The sequence below is a fragment of the Myodes glareolus genome, chromosome 4, assembly GCF_982192425.1.
Source record: "Myodes glareolus chromosome 4, mMyoGla1.1, whole genome shotgun sequence".
NCBI lineage: Eukaryota > Metazoa > Chordata > Mammalia > Rodentia > Cricetidae > Myodes > Myodes glareolus.
Window position 1 is genome coordinate 110,793,452 of NC_142029.1, and position 16,690 is coordinate 110,810,141.

The 16,690-nt window shown below is 49.2% G+C and overlaps 1 protein-coding gene across 1 annotated transcript in view; it reads left to right on the plus strand.

Moving 5' to 3' along the window:
• Panx1 (pannexin 1) overlaps positions 1-15,839 on the plus strand; it is a 44,802-nt gene extending 28,963 nt beyond the window's left edge. The window contains 4 exon segments of the mRNA XM_048433772.3: positions 7,566-7,786; positions 9,365-10,023; positions 11,165-11,224; positions 11,227-15,839. Coding sequence (XP_048289729.3) covers positions 7,566-7,786; positions 9,365-10,023; positions 11,165-11,224; positions 11,227-11,309 — 1,023 coding nt within the window. The 3' untranslated portion in view covers positions 11,310-15,839.
• The last annotated feature ends 851 nt before the right edge of the window (positions 15,840-16,690 follow it).

Here is a 16,690-nt window from a genome sequence, read left to right on the forward strand (position 1 = left end):
GTGGGTAGCTAATGGAAAACCGGAAAACTTTTTTAAAAAGTAAACATACTTTATAGTGGTACAACTTATACTTTAAATAACCATGCAATAGGACGATTTGATGTAGTTTTAGACAAAAACATGGGGAAAACTTCAGGACATAAAACTCCTTTGCCCAGATCATCCTCTAAAACCCATTTTCCTAAGGGGCTCACTGTGGCAGTCCAGTGTGTCCTGCCTAGGGTCTCCAGGTGCTTGCTCACAGACTGGAGTTTATTTAAACATGTCTCAATTCAACGCCAGCTAAACCAGGAGTTTCACACACCCCTAAAGACATTCTTCAGTGTAATGTGTAAGTGACTGCCACCGTGGACCGGCGTCCTCAGTGGGTGATTGTCCCTGCTGGCTAGACTTCTCTCGTCTCCTTCCACATCGCTCTTCACTGCATTCCCTGCTGATGGCTTCCTGTGGTGCTGAGCCGGGATTTTGGTGGCCCATGTGAGTGCATCCAGGAGACCAGCAGGGGGCGCTCTAAGACCGGTGAACTCTCTTTCGCGTCATTCCTGTCCAGCTTGTCGGCTCGGCAAAGATTAGTGAGGTTTCGCTTTGAAACAGAGCCCTTAAAAGATACAATAAGAATAAAAAGTACTTAACAAGGCAGGTAAAATAGTTCTCTAATGTGGAGTCAGAGACCTAGTTGGAGGATTCGCATAAAGCCTGTGGCATTACCTGGAACGAATGCAAACAAGGGATCTGAGCCCCACCCACAGTGCTAGGGTGGAACTGTTAACACTGGGGATGAGGCCAGGAATGTAGCAGTGCTGCTGGCCTGCCTGGCTTGGAGCCCTGACCGGGCACCATCGATGTAGACTGGTGTTCCTTAAATAGTGTGTGCCAGGCAGATGTCATCCCCGTGGGCCTGCAAGTCTGTGTTTTAGTTTCATTTCTGTTGCTGTGGTACCTTGGCAGAAAACAGCTTATGGGAGAGGTGGCTTATGTCAGTGTACACTTCCAGGTTATATAGAGTCCGTCACAGTGGGGCCTTAACACAGCAGACCGCATCCTGTCCACAGTCAAGAGCAAAGAGGAATGAATACGTGCTTGCTCATGGCCTGTCTGTGCTCAGCTTCCACTCTTACGCAGTTTAGGACCACCTCCCACCCCACCTAGGGAATGGTGCCTCTCACGGTGAGCCAGGTTTTCCCACACCAGTTAACTTAAGGCAGTTTCCCACAGCCACGCCCACAGCTGTGCAGGTGACCGATCACCATGGAGACTCGTATCTTCCTAACGCTGTGACTCTTTAGTACATTTTCTCATGCTGTGGTGACTTCCAACCGTAAAATTATTTCCATTGCTCCCTCATTACCAGCTTTGCTACTGTTAGGAATTGTGTTATAAATATCTGATGTGCAGGATATCTAATAGACAATCCCATGAAAGAAAGGGTCATGTAGGCGGAGTTTTCCTGTCCCACCAGCTTGCTCCTAAATTACCAACATGGAGGCTTAATATTAATTGTGAATGCTCGGCCTATAGCTAGACTTGTTACTAGCTAACTCTTACGTTTAAATTAGCCCATATTTCTTATCTGTGCTTTGCCACGTGGCGGTACCTTTTCTCATGAGGTATGTCCATCTCACCTCTCCCTGCGTCTGCTGCCCGCCCCTCTGTTCCACCCTTCCTTCTCCCTTTACTCTCAGGTTGACTTTCCCGTCTCGCCTTATCCTGTTCAGCTACTGACCAGTCAGCTTCTTTATTAAACCGACTCATGACAAATCTTCACAGTGTACAGAGGGCTATTCCACAGCGAGGTCGTGACCCACGAGTTGAAAACCACTGCCCTAGGCTATGTCAGGTTGACAAAGTTAGCCATCACAGAGATGCTAGCAGCCCCAGGAAGAATAACAAAGCCTCTGGTCTGAGGATCACAGCCCTCTTTCAAAAGGACACCCAGATCAGGTTGGCAAACCGGGACGCCACATGTTCTCAAGCCAAACCCAGCCTTTCTTCAAATAATGCTTTAAATTGGTAGTATCCTTTACCCATTGGCCCCCACACAGTTTTCACAGCCCTGCAGCCAGGGGAATGGCAGCCGTAGGAGCAGTGTGGCTCCCAAAGTCTTGGCACTGTGCATGGACCCTTTGTAATCCTGACCCTGGTCTGTAATCCTGAAGTGCCCTCACACAGGATCGAGCACATAGGAGCATGTGGCCCCCTGCAGGCTTCACTCCTTGCATGTATGTGGCTCTGATTCTCCTGGCTGTGTCCTTTCTGTCTTCCATGTAGACTCTGAGCCTGCTCTCCTCTCCAGGACTCCCTGAGTGGTACCCACCCTCAGATGCCACCGGCCTGGTTGTCTTCACCCTGATGTCTTTACTGTCTGCATTCTGCACCACCGTTCAGGGTGGATGGCGCCCTTCTTTATTCCCCGTATTTGGGACTGTCTTTAAGTGAGTTTTTATGCGAACATCCCACAGCCAGTTCCGGCATCCTTCACACCCTTGTATTTCATATTCCCAAATCCAAGATGATCTTGTTTTACCTACGTCCTTTCTGACCTTCTGTCTGGTCCACTATTCATTCTTTGTCTGACTCTGAGATGTTACAGGACGGCAGCTGGGTCCTCTCTCTGGCTGCCCCATTCCCTGGGATCGTCTCTGCTGTTGTACCCTGGGCTCCGGCTGTCTGTGTGTTGTCGAGTCCTGAGTCACAAGCCGTATGCCTCCCTCGCTCTCCAATGCTACCGCAGATCTCCCCCAGCGTTCTTGAGTAGAGGCATCTCATGCCAGTCTCTCAGTTTAGATTTGCCTCCCACATCCCTCCCTCTTCTCTCCTGTGCATATGTCGGCTGCCAGTGCCTGGGCCCCACCCCTGCATGGGCCCTATCCCTGCATGGGCCAGAGGCCCCCCGTAGTCCTCAGGGCTTCTGCCTTTCATCTCACCTCTGTCCTGTCACTTCTGCTGCAGTGGCCTCCTGCCTTGCCACCTCTGCGCGTTCTCTGAATTGCTTTGTTGTTTTGCCAGGGCATTTTTGACCATGCGCCCTGCCAGTGTCCTGCTGTGTCCAGTGTCGGGGTGGGGCCTTCATAGTTCAGCTGCTAGCCTAAGGACATGTGATGTTCCCTGGAACCTCCATGACGACCAGAGCAGACTCCACGGCAGGGGTTGGTCTCTCAGGACCCGTAGACCTAAGGGGAAGTGCTGACGGAGATGAGAGAGGACGCTGTCACACCTGTTCTGCGTGTGGTAGGCACAGGTCTCCACTCTCTAGACCCCACCTCTGGTCTGTATCTGCTGTGGCCTGTGGTTGATGTCCTCCCTGGATCTGGCTAGACCTCTGTCTGCCACAACCTTATTTCTGAGCAGTTTCACACTCTTGGTTTTGTTTTGTTTTCTTTTCTTTTAGTTTATTTATTTATTTTATGTGGGTTTTTTTTTCTTTTTTTCTTCATGTATGCTTGTGCACCACGAACCTGCCTGGTTCCCAGAAAAGGTCAGATCCCCTGTAACTGGAGTTACAGACAGTTTGCAGTTTTAAAACACCATGTGAATGCTGAGAATCGAACTGGGTCCTCTTAATCACTGAGCCATCTTTCCAGCCTTTGTTCTTGGATTTTCAGGGGATCCTATTCACCCTCTGTCAATCATTTGGCCTCAACCCTTCTGTCCTCCCTTGCTCATGTCTCTGTTATTTATGTTGTTTATGTTGGGTGGGTGAGAACTCACCAGACAGACAAACGCTTCCAGGCAGAGGCGAGAGCTCCCCAGACAGACGGAAGCTTCCAGGCAGATGGAAGCGGACGTTCTAAGATCCACAGAGGAGAATTGTGGTCAGACTTCTATTTTTGTTTGCTCTTTCTCTCTCATGTGCTACACAGTGCAGTAAGCAGTAGGCTCTGCCTCTCTTGTGACAGTTCTGACCTCTTTCTCTAGGGACTTTTCTGTTTTCTCTGTGCTAAGTACTTACTCTCTGCGGCTCCGCTGTGATTTGATTTCTAATTGTTGGGCTGTGTGATCTTTGGTAAGATGGTGGTACTTGAACCTAGAGGGCAAGTGTGGGGTATGCACCATGTCATTCACTGCCTGACACAGGGCAGGTGCTAGGAATGTTTCTGAGTCCACGTTCCATCCATTTAACCCTGTAAGATGGGTGGCATATTCCTTGGGGAGCACTGTTTAGTTACTTGCATGGATCTTTGCCTTAGATGAAGAGTTAGACCATGGAGGTAGTTGTTCTGGGTAACCATAGGCTCCTTCCAGGTCATGTGACCCCAACCCCTTCCAGGAACAACAAATTTGAAAGTCAACAGGCTGAGAGATGCAAGTGGTTCTCTGAGAGGGTCTCACTGTCATGGGAAGAACACAGTGCTAACCAGTTGGGACATTGTACCAAGGGGTGCAGTCAGGGTTCAGAGTGATGTGCACCCCAGTCCTAATGTGGAGCAGGCAGCATGTTATAATGGCTTGGAGGACTGCTTCCCGCCGCCTGGCCGCCTGGCTAGCTTATACCCTGAAATAACAACACACAAATTGTATTCATTTAAACACTGCCTGGCCCATTATATCTAGCCTCTTTTTGGCTAACTCTTACATCTTGCTTTAACCCATATCTAGTAATCTGTATCGCCATTTGACTGTGGCTTACCGGGATGAGTCTAACCAGTGTCCGTCTCGGAGAGAAGAGCCATGGCGTCTGCCTGACTCTGCTTTCTTTCTCCCAGCATTCTGTTTGGTCTACTCCGCCTATCTAAGCTGCTGTCCTTTCAAAAAGCCAAGGCAGTTTCTTTATTTGACCAATGAAAGTAACACATAGACAGAAGGCCCTCCTACTCCAGCAGCGCTGGCAACAAAGCGTTCCCCTCATGCAGACATCTTGGCGATTCTCCATGTTCTTACTCTGGCAAAGGCTTGTAAAGGCTATAATTTAACTAATACTTTTTGAATTCATATTGAAGTTGAATTGATTTGAATGCCTTGTTAAAGACATGCAGAATGGTCCCTTTGTTTTTGATAGGCGTGGGAAAACTAACAAGCAAGGCATTTCTATACATTCCTGCAGGGGCAGCCAGGCTACAAGGAGAGCAGGGCATTTCTATACGTTCCTGCAGGGGCAGCCAGGCTGCAAGGAGAGCAAGGCATTTCTGTACATTCCTGCAGGGGCAGCCTGGCTGCAGTCTCCGGAGAGCAAGGCATTTCTATACGTTCCTGCAGAGGCAGCCTGGCTGCAGGGAGAGCAAGGCATTTCTATATGTTCCTGCAGGGGCAGCCAGGCTACACAGGTATTTGGAAAACTGCAAGCACTCTCCACATAGATCCTTAAACATTCATTTTTCCAATTACAGTGCACTGCGCTCTCTTGCCCTTTGGGCTCCATGCCATGCTCCTTGGGTGTGTTTCACAGATTGTACAGTTACTTTGGGGGAACAGTCCAAGGTAAATGCTGTTATCCAAATAACCCCCCAAAAGAGCATGACCTATAAAACTATTTCACAAGCCCAAGCTCGAAACAGTTCTGCTGCCCATAGCTCCCAGAGGAAGTGCTTAGCTTTCCCACTGTAGGAAACAGCATGGCTGTCGGGCTAATTTGTATAATAGACCGTGACTAGAATAGACAAGGATGGAGTGAACACAGCTAACTGTAAACTAAATCAGCCGTGGTGTAGTTCAGCAGTGCCCAGCCTGCAGGGTGTGCAGTTCAGGCTAACACTGAAGGACCCCGTCCTGTGCGAACCCCAGAGTGCAGCCTCCTGGAGGGTGCCGCCGAATTTGGGTTCACTGGGTTTCTTTCTCTGTTTCTGTTACATCAGGGATTCCAGGAAGGACGCATGGGAGCTTCGGGATATTTGTGAGTGGGTGATTACCTATTTCTCGTTAACTTCTACTAGAGTTAGCATTGAAAATTACTCTAGGACACAACCAGCAAGGGCTTCATCACCCAGTGAAGGCACACTCTGTCTGGACTATGCGGTTCCCTCGTCTCTGCTCCAGAACTGTAGTACTAGGAGGCTGTCCACTGGGCCTGTGTCGTGCTAGTGATAGGAAAGCACATGCCAATTGACTTTTCCATGTTTTGATAACTGGATCAGCAGACCCATTTCCTTTGTGAACCTGTATGTGTTGTTTCATGCATTTAGAAACAAAAACAATTGAGACGAACAAAGCAAAAACCAAGGCATTTTGACAAAACCAAGGAAACTATGAACCCACAGCCACAGAGGTGATGGGTGCCGGGGGCCAAGTCCTAGATCAGGAAAGAAGACAGCCGTGGAAAAGCAAGTGAGGTTCGAACCAAAGCCTGGAGGTTTTACTTTCTAGTAGTGTGCCAGCTGACAGGTTCTGTGGACATGTAAGGCATTCCTCCGGGGAGAGCTGGCAGGGTTCTGGGAATGCCCACAGTGCCTTCGCAGTCACAGTCTCCTGCCGCTCCTCTCTCCTGCACGGGCCTCCTGAACAGGTTCTGCATGCTCTTAGAGGTGGTCAGGAGAGGATGTGCATCCAGGTAGGGTGAGCCTAGTGTCTCTACAGTGCACTGTGGGGCTGAACAGTACAATCTAATGCAGTGTAGAGGGTGTGGAGTTGTACCTTGGGGGTCAGATTCTAACTGGGTGACTTGCCAGCTTTGGGACCTAGGGCCAGAAACCACTCCGAGCTTCCTCTCCCCTAGCCTCACAAGCCTGTGGGTAGTCAGAAGGGCTCAAAGGAGGAAGCCCTGCTGCTAGCGTTTCCTGGTGACCTCTGGTGCTCATGAAGGCCAGCATCTTTTCGGGAGTCATCCAGTGTTTTCTTCATGACACCCGTATCACGTGACTACTTCAGAGAGGGGAAACTGAGGGTCAGAGGCCCTGTGACCTCATGGCCCAAGCCACAAGGCTGAGCTTCACTGGAGCCCAGGGCTCCCACCTTCCCGGACTTCTAATCAGACGGGGTTCCAGGGCATCCTTCAGTCTCCTGACATCCTGACACCCTGCTCTGTGTGTCCCCCAACCCTGGTGCCTCACCAGAGATCTCTTCCAGCTGTGTCCGTCTAGCCCTCCACACCCTGGAGCGTTTTAGGCGCTTGTTTCAGCTGCTTTACAGACCACTGACAGAAAAAACCCAGAGTTTTTCATAATGTTTCTCTGGCATTTTCCCAGATTCCAAAGAAGTAAAAAGCAAAACAGACAACTAGAGCTTTAAACCCGAACAAGTAAAAGGAAAAACAACAGCAACAAAGCCCAGCAAAGGTCACTGTGACATTTGCCTGTTTCTAAATTGTGGTTCTCTTGAGGAGTCATTCTATGGGACAGGGGAGTGCTTCTTCTTCCTCTTCTCCTCCTCCTCTTCTTCCTTCTCCTTTTCTTTGTTTCTGTGTAGTCATCAGTTCCTTCAAATTAATGTCTATTGAATGAAAAAGGATCAACTCTGGATCCGATATTGAAACAAACAGTAATGGACAGGCAGCCGGCTGGTGTCCGTGAGCGACATGGGAATGCTCGTGCGTCCCCAGAACAGGGACCAGTGCAGCTCCTGGCAGAGTCAGGACAGCTTCCGAGCTGCTTGCTGAGGAGAGGGTGTGCTGACCGTGGCTGGCTCTTGCTTTCCAGTTCTTCCCCTACATCCTGCTGCTGTTTGCCATACTCCTGTACCTGCCCACGCTGTTCTGGCGCTTCGCGGCTGCCCCGCATCTCTGCTCCGACCTGAAGTTCATCATGGAAGAGCTCGACAAAGTCTACAACCGGGCCATCAAGGCTGCCAAGAGCGCACGGGACTTGGACCTGAGAGATGGACCTGGACCTCCAGGAGTGAATGAGAACGTGGGGCAAAGGTAACCGCTCCAGAAGGCTGCCCGTAGCCGTCCTAGGATGAGTTCCCTGCCCTTTCCCTTGCCGGGCTAGCCCAGAGTGCTGATTGCCAAGAGCGGGAAAGGGGGTAGGTAGGTGGGGTGTCTGCCACCAGCTGGCAAGGGACAACCCCTCCCCACTGTCCTCAGGTCAGTGTTCCTTTCCTTGGCCAGTCTCATCCTTTGGAAAGTTGTTCTCTCAGGGATATAGATCAAAGTCTCAAACGGAGCTTGCTTGCTTTGATGTCTATAATGGAAAAGCGCAGAGGATTCTGGGACAGTCAAACATATGGAAGGGGTGAGATAAGTGGCCCCAATAGGTGGAGACCCTCCTTGTTGCTTTCTTCCTCTGGCTCTGCCATTGCCAGTAATAGCAGTAGTAGCAACAGCTGTCTTGTGTCTAAGACTTCTTGCCGTATTCCCGTCATAGGGCTTCTGTTGCTGCGATAAGACACCATGACCAAAAGCAACTTGAAGGGGAAAGAGATTATTTTAGCTAACAATCCACCATTCCATTCCATTATTGAAAGAGTGAGGGCAAGAACTCAAGCAGGGCAGGAGCGGATGCACAGACTGTGGCGGGGAGCTGCTTACTGGCTTGTTCTCAATGGGTGGCTCATCCTGCTTCCTTCCAGCGCCCAGGACTGCCAGTCCAGGGCGGCACTGCCCACGGAGACCTGGACCCTCCCACATCACTCAACAGTCAAGTAAATGAAGCCCAAGCTATGGGTCTTTTCTCAGTTGAGGTCCCTCTTAGAAAAGTGTTGTAGCTTGTGTCAAGATGACAGAAAACTAGCCGTCACAGTTCCAGGCTCTGTCTTAGTGCGCATCGTGATTAATTAACTGCTTTGTTTGCCTCTTTCTTCCCTTTTGTTTCTAGATAATAGATAAACACTGTCATGCAGTCTCTTCTGGGAGAACCAGGGACCTGAACAATGCCATTTGGGTCTCCCGAGTTTCCCTAACCCTCCCTGGTAGAAGCATATGTGTTCTAGTTGGGCTTAAAATTTCTTTACTTTATTCTGTTTGCACAGTGAGAGACTGCAGTTTGAAAACAACAATAAGCCGGCTGTTATTCTGGATCGGATAAATTTATTTAATAGACATTGAGCCCTGGGTACCAGGCATTTCCCTAAAACTTATTAAGTATTACTCACATTTAATCAACCAAATTGTCTTTAAACTATTAAAAGGGGGCCTGGAGAGATGACTCAGCTGTTAAGGGCACTTACTCCTCTTCAGAGGGCCTGAGTTTGGTTCCCAGAATCCACAAATTGGCTTACAAATGCCTATAACTCCAGTTCCAGGCATCTCACACCTTCTTCTGGTTCCCGAGGGCACTACACACATGCAGGGAAAGTACTCATATAAACTCTTTAAATGTTTAGAATATTAAAATGGAAAAAAAAGGGTTTAAGCAATGTTTTATTCGTTAGTATTTGAGTGACGTTATAGTCAATGCGTTTGAAGTTTTCAGTGTGCCGGTGTTGAACGTGTCTGTGCCTTTGACATTTGATGAGACTGGCAAGCGTCTCAGTTACTGTTGTTTGCTTCGTTTTCCAGTCTGTGGGAGATATCTGAAAGTCACTTCAAGTACCCAATCGTGGAGCAGTACTTGAAGACGAAGAAGAACTCCAGTCATTTAATCATGAAGTACATTAGCTGCCGACTGGTGACATTGGCCGTCATCCTGCTGGCGTGTGTCTACTTGAGCTATTACTTCAGCCTCTCCTCACTTTCAGACGAGTTTCTGTGCAACATCAAGTCGGGCATCCTGAGCAACGACAGCACCATTCCCGATCGCCTTCAGTGCAAGCTCATCGCCGTGGGCATCTTCCAGCTGCTCAGCTTCATTAACCTCCTGGTGTACGTTCTGCTGGCCCCTGTGGTCATCTACACACTGTTCGTCCCATTCCGGCAGAAGACAGACGTCCTCAAGGTCTACGAGATCCTGCCCACTTTCGATGTTCTGCATTTCAAGTCTGAAGGCTACAACGACTTGAGCCTCTACAACCTCTTTCTGGAAGAGAACATAAGTGAGCTGAAGTCATACAAGTGTCTTAAGGTGCTGGAGAACATTAAAAGCAACGGGCAGGGCATCGATCCCATGCTGCTCCTGACCAACCTAGGCATGATCAAGATGGATGTCTTTGATGGAAAGACCCCCATGTCCACAGAGATCAAGGGAGAGGACCAGGGGAGCCGAACGACGGAGTTCAAAGGTAGGGTTGGCTCTCTGGACAGTCACACCTTTGCGTCAGTCGGGGCTACCTTCACCTGCCTGTCACTTGAACCATCGCCCCAGTGCTGTCCTGGGGGAGAGCATGGGAACAGATTGCTGTTACCCCGAGTTTCCAAACAAGGATCAATCTGTGCTTCTTCCTCGGTCTCCTCTCTGCCCGCCCTCTGGTTCTTCTGTCTGTGCCGTGTTCTCTGTCTCCTGCCCCGCCTCTGTTTCTGGCATCCTTCTTGTCTCTGCCTTGTCTTCCTGTCTGTACCTCTCATCTCTTTGTTCTTCTCTGCCTTTCCTTCTTTTTAGTATCGATGATTCGTTCTTTGGCCAGTTCTTGCATGTTTACAGTACGTCTTGATATCCTATCCAGCTTCCCCACAATCTGTCCCCTGATATAGCCCTTCCCACCTTCCTATCCTTTCCTCTTCTCTTTTCCTTTCTTCTGTGACCCTGTGAGTCCAGTGAGTGCTGCCTGCAAGGATGTTGATTGCTCGTGTTGGCTGTCTTGTGCAGGTGACCACCGCTGCAGTGAGCTGGGTGCCAACCCACCTCGCGTTCAGGAGCCAGCGTTTTGTCCCCCCGCCCCCCCCCCCCATAGGCATTCCCTGAGCTTTGGTTTAGAGGTTGGGGGTTGGAATAGATGTCTCATTTAGGGCTGAGTGCTCAGCAGCCACTTCACTTGCTCTCAGCACTTAAACCAGTCGTGGGTCTCTGCACTGACTGCTGCCCACCGCAGAAGGACGGGTGCTCCGGCCGAGGCCGCCCTGATCGGCCTCGATATGTAGAACTGTCGATATATAGAAGGGAGTTTGATAACTTGTTCATTTGACCTTTCTAGAATCTAGGACCTCCTGAGCTATGGGCTTTGTACTGTGTTTACTCTACAAATGTGAATTCCCTCCTCTGGAGCAGGCCTCATATAACCAAGAGAGTGGTTGGTTACTCCCAAAGCCACCATTTGATTTTCTTTCTCAAAAGAGGGAGTTTATTGACTTTCTTGCCGTGACCTGACTTCAGACTAGGAAGCAGACACGGTAAAACAATGTGTGTGAGAAGTCCTCACAGTGGAGTAAACAGCACCGTGCTCCCTGCTAGTCCTCCTTTCTAAATAGTGGTTTTAATTTTGACAGATTTGGACCTGAGCGGCGACACTACAGCCAGTAACGGAGAGAAGAACTCTCGACAGAGACTTCTGAATGCATCTTGCTGACGGTTTTGTTCTTGAGTTTCAAGTCCATGGTTTCTGCGGCCGAAGCCCCGCTGTTGGGCCTGTAGCTAGTTTGCAGTAAAGTGTCTTTGTTAGTGATGTGGCGTGTGTCTTACCGGTCCCCGATAGACACAATGGCCCAAGTGTCGTCTGTCACTGTGATAGACGCGTGCCATGGAAGAAAGGATTAGGACCGTCCCACAGGACGAAATGTGGCAATGAGTAATGGGCTCTGTCTGATGTCCTCATCAAAGGGCTGTAAGACCATAGAGCCTTCTAGAGCCCTCGAGGGCCTCAAAGAAACGCCATTCTGGACTGACATGTTGCAAGACCTGGAGCTTCCGGAGAGCAAGCACTTTGGGAGATGTCTTATTTTATGAGATAATAATAAGCATGGCAGGATATAATTTAATAATGCCCTCTGTGTGCTCTTACTGACCATTAAAGAAAGAAAGCATTCACTGGCCCTACCAGCAACCCTGGCCCGTGCATGGCAGCGCCCTAAATTGGGTGTGACCTGGTGTCGTGGCTCCGCACTGGCAGACTCCCGTCACTTGCCAGCCTCAGCTGATCGTTGTCCTGGAACCTCTGCTCGCTGCCCTTTGCCCTCTGCAAGCACAGCAGGCCAAGGCGGTGCCAACCGAACCCAGCTGAGGAGGCAGAGTTGTGTATCGGTCATGCTATGGTGACTCTCGGAAGGAAGGCTTCAGAGACAGCCCCGTGGGAAATCTGAAGTTAGACGTTATTGATAGACATCATCAAGAGATCTGAGACAGAAGAACAGCGTTTTACGGAAGCTCATTGACAGAACAGCACAGGAAGGGCCACTTTGCCCAATGTGAGCCGCGCACCGAGCTGACGCGTTTGGAGACAGGTTGTGTATATTGGAGCACAACTTTTAAAAATGCAGATTAATTTATATAATTGAGATCATTTGAGAAGAACATTCTAGCATTGATAAGAATTACAGAGTACATTACACACACGAGGTCAGGATGGGTGTAAGCACTGCTTTGTGAACAGGTTTATCCTTTGTGACATGGTCTCGCTCTGTAGCTCAGCCTGCTCTTGGAATTGCGAGTCTGCCTTGCTTGGCCTCCCAAGTGCCAGGGTCACAACTGTGTCACAGGGCCTGGCTTTATAAACAGGCTCTGACTTGGAATTCGGTAAAGTCCGTTCTCATTCTGACCATGTGAACACGTACGTTCTCGCTTTGTCTGAAAACTCTTTGGTCTGCAGATCTTCCCATTTTTAACACTTTGTCTAATGAGAGCCCTAAGGAATCTAAGGAATCACCCACTGTACCTCTGGCCAGTCTTAGGGGCAGTTGTTTACCTACCTAATTGCTTTTTGGTGACATCAGACGTTGCGTGAGTGGCTGCTGCCTTCGGGAATGCACAGAAAGCAGATTTGCTTATGCTTCCATGGCAGGTTCTGAGTTGGGAACTCAGATGTCAAGAGTGCGCTGGGTATTTGAATGGTGCTGTTCCACAATACTTCTTCCTGTTGATTATGTGTGGTGGCGCCATGGGAGCTAAGGGACTGATTTGTACGTGTTTATACTGCTTGTTGGACCCTACAGTGTGTATGTGTGGTGTGTGAGTTTTGTTCTTTTTTTTTTTTTTACTTTGAACTGACCTTTAAAGTGTTTTTTCTTAGGCAATGGATTTTTTTTTTCCAAAAAGCATCATCTTGTAGCATAGCATGTACTTTGAGGTAATAAAGAATGATATTTGAGAAGATCAGGAACTCTCCGAGCCCAGCCACATGTAGTCCTTTGGTCATAATGTGTGTTTGGGTCCTTGGTCTCTGTTTCAGTTAGCCCTCCCTTGCTGTATTGAGCTACAGTAGAACTCATGGCATCCCAGGCATCTGACTTGGTACTGACTGTGACATGCATGAACAGGCAATCCTGTATGGAGGGTGTCAGAACTTAGCAACACACACTGAAGACATGAGTAGGTATAAGAGATGATAGAATACCCACAAAAAAGACCCTTCTAGAAAGTAGAACTTTGTGGTATCTGGAAGAGCCATATTGTCCAGTCCCCTTGCCCATTCCCTGCCCTGAGTTCCATAGCTGGTGGTTTCCAGGAGGCAGGTGGCCATCTTCAGCCGTAAAGCCTCTAAGACTGAAGTTTGGGCAGAATGGCACCCGTGGTCTTGAGCAGTTGAGCTGCGGCTGGCTCCGCTACTTCCCTTTCAGGGCCTGGGGAGAAGCCCGTGGGGCATGTGCTGCTGCAGCTGCTGCTGAATTACAGCTTCAAGGAGCTGTTATATCGATGCCCAGCGGTGCACTTAGGCCTGGAGTTAGCCCCTCCTCCCGCTGACTTGCTGGCTTTGAACCCTTCTCTAGGCATGAGGGGGCTGCTTTTGTAAGCACTTGTCCCTTTATTACAGACATAGCAGTTCCTGATTGACCTCTGCGGGGCCACTGGCCTTGTTTTCAGTCTTAGTGGACTGCAGAGGTCTCCAAACCAGACTCACAGTACCATGGCAGCCTGAGCCGCACAGATCTTTCTGGAAGCAGTGTTCTGGCGCATTTGCTATTCTACTGAAGGGGCACATAGAACTCTCCAGTGTAGAGGTCCTTCAGCTCTGGGTGGGCTTGTTTAAAGTTACAACAGACCCAAATCTTGTAGCTCGTCCTACTGAGGGGAGTATGCTTTGCCCTTGAGAAAGCTGCTGCCTTCAGCCTGAGACTTGGCTGGATGTTGGCTTAACTGAGTCATGGTTGCGTACTTGTGAGAGAATGTCTTTTTGTTATTCCCCTTCACTTTCTAGAGTCAAAGTGAATCCGGGTGAGGTGGGCAGCTTCCGGCCTGGAGTGACCACCAGCATTAATCTTGCTTTTTCTGGAGTCACAAGGCGGGGAGGATGGGACACAGCCAACACACGACTTACATAACATCACCCTGCTTCAGAGTGGCGCTGTTAGGGACTGGAAACCCCGCCTTGTTTGGTGGGTCTGTAGTGTGTGTGTGTTTTAGCATGTATAAACACTTTTTGACGTGTCCATTCCCACCTAAGACCTAGCCCCTGTGGCTTTGTTCTGTGAAAGACAGATGCCTACACCTTTCAGGACACGCACGCTGCTTGGTTTACTCGAGCAGTACGAATCTACAAAGGCCTGGCGTTTTGACTCAGCTGTAAAACCAGCTCAGGCCAGCAGCCAGCTCACCAGGCCCTCTGTTGAACGAGCAAGCGAGGGAAGATAGGGATCCTACTTTGTTGACATCTAGGATCTGATTTAATAGGCGTGTGGTCCTCTGCGGAGAGTGGGAAGGCTCCTTCCGCTGACCAGTAGCAGCAGACAGACAGCCTTTCCCTGGAAACACCGGTGATTCTTAGCTTTTGATGTAGAATGAGTCATGATCACTCTCCGAGTTCATTTAGGTTCAAGGTTGTCTTGCAGTGACCAGGGAAGTGGGGGTTTTAAGATCCTGGTCTCAGCAGTACAGAATAAACCTCTTAAAGGATCTGTGAATTAAAAATGTGCCATTACCAATTAATGTTTTGTCTTCAGGCACTGAGATGAACGGCTCCTTTGGGGTGATCATTGGCGTTTTGGCCTTATGTCTCAAAGGAACCAAACCTCTTTTAAGGGATTGACAAATGCTATTGTGTCAAATGTGGAATATAATAGATGCTAATTTGTAGTTCATTTCCCTCCTGCATTCAATTAGACCCATTGTATTTCTGGATCTCTTTAGCTGTGGAGTACATTGTCGCTGGAGCATGTAGTTTTTAATCAGTAATTGTTCGTAGGTTCCTGAAAGGTACAAAGTTTCTTCTATCTTAGGTACTTTTTCCTTGCTCAACACAGGCGGAAACAGTAGGATTCTGCAGTGTGACAGGCATTCCCTAGTAAAACAGACATAGTCAGCTCCACTTTGTAACAAGCTGGCCTTTCTCAAATGCTGTAACTGCAGTGTGATGCCGTTCACTACGGTGGTGTTCTGTGTATCAGTGAAATTTCCATTCTTTTTTTCTTTTTGTGGGTTTTGGGGGGTGGGGGAGGTTGTGATAGGGTTTCTTCGTGTGGCCAGCCTGCAGAACTTTTGGTGGTTGTTTTTGGTTTTTTTGTTTGTTGTTTGTTGTATAGCCCTGGCCGTCCTGGAACTCACTCTATAGACCAGGCTAGCCTCAAACTTAGAGATCTCCTTAGTTCTGCCTCCCTAGTGCTGGGATTAAATGTGTACCATTGTGCTTGGCTAAGTTTGTAATGATTACAATTTCTCTGAAGCCTTTCAAGAAAAAATATGTATGTTCTTTTTGCTGTGTCACTTGGTAAAAATGCCTAGCCAATGAAGAACAACTTCAGACATTAAGTTCATCTTCAGTTTTGTTCCACAAGGTCCAAAAACTGAGACCAAATGATGGCATCAGAAAACAGTCTTGTGAAGACCACGTGGGACGCTCGCCCTACTGCTGAAGGTGGTGCTTCCAGGGAGGCCCTTGGCCACACTACGCTGACGCTGAGTTCATCTAAAGGGGGTGCAGAGCTCACAGTCAAGGCTGCTGTGTCTACAGTCAATAACGAGTGGTGCTTTAGTTCTGTGCTCTGATGTTTCCCTAAATAAAACTTTTCTAAGTAACAGAGTTGTGACCTCACCTACCTTCTTTAGGAGTCGCTCCACTGAAGATGGAGCAAGAGGAGGGTCTTGAAACACCTTGGGGCTCCTCTCTTTCTGGTGCTGTGTGACATTCAGGAGTCTCCACAGTACTTGGTAAAATCCAGCTGGCGGTAACTGAAGGACGGCCACAGGCTGGCTGGGGTTTACAAGGTTTCTGGTGTCTGGTTGAGCTGTCTGGATGTGGGCAGGCGGACATGAGCGCCTGTTCACCTCTGCTCAGAACACTTCTGCGGTGGAAGTGAACACACTTCGCAGGTCTAGTAGACCACAGGCACGCACAGTCCTGGCAGAGTCCGTAGCTGTAGTAAGCACACTGTGAAAGCTTCCGGGTCCCCAGCTGTCCCCCAGGATCTGTATGCTGCATTCATTTTCTGTAGCCCCATAGTATAACTGCATACTTAACAGCTCAGAGCACCATTGCTGACCTTGCAGCCTCCTGTGCCGGGAGTGTGGACAGCCTATCCAGGTCCTCAGCTCAGGGTCCCAGGGTGCCATCCATGTCAGGATGGCAGGTGGTGGTCTCTGGAGATTGAGTTGGAGAAACTGCTGCCTGCAGGCTAGCCTGCTCTACCACCTGCTCATCTCTTTGGGTTTTGGCCCAGGCCTCTCCCTCCTACCTGAAATAGCCACATGCACCATTGCTTAATGGTTTTGCAGCCTTGGCTGTTTTCCTGTTATCTCCTTTCTATTCAACAGTCAGCTCTAAAATCTGCTGCCGAAAGTTCCCCCATTTCCACCTAGCCTCCTATGCTGACACCTGTCCCTCTCGCCATCCTGAGACACCCACGAGGCAGGCTGGTTCCTTGTCCCTG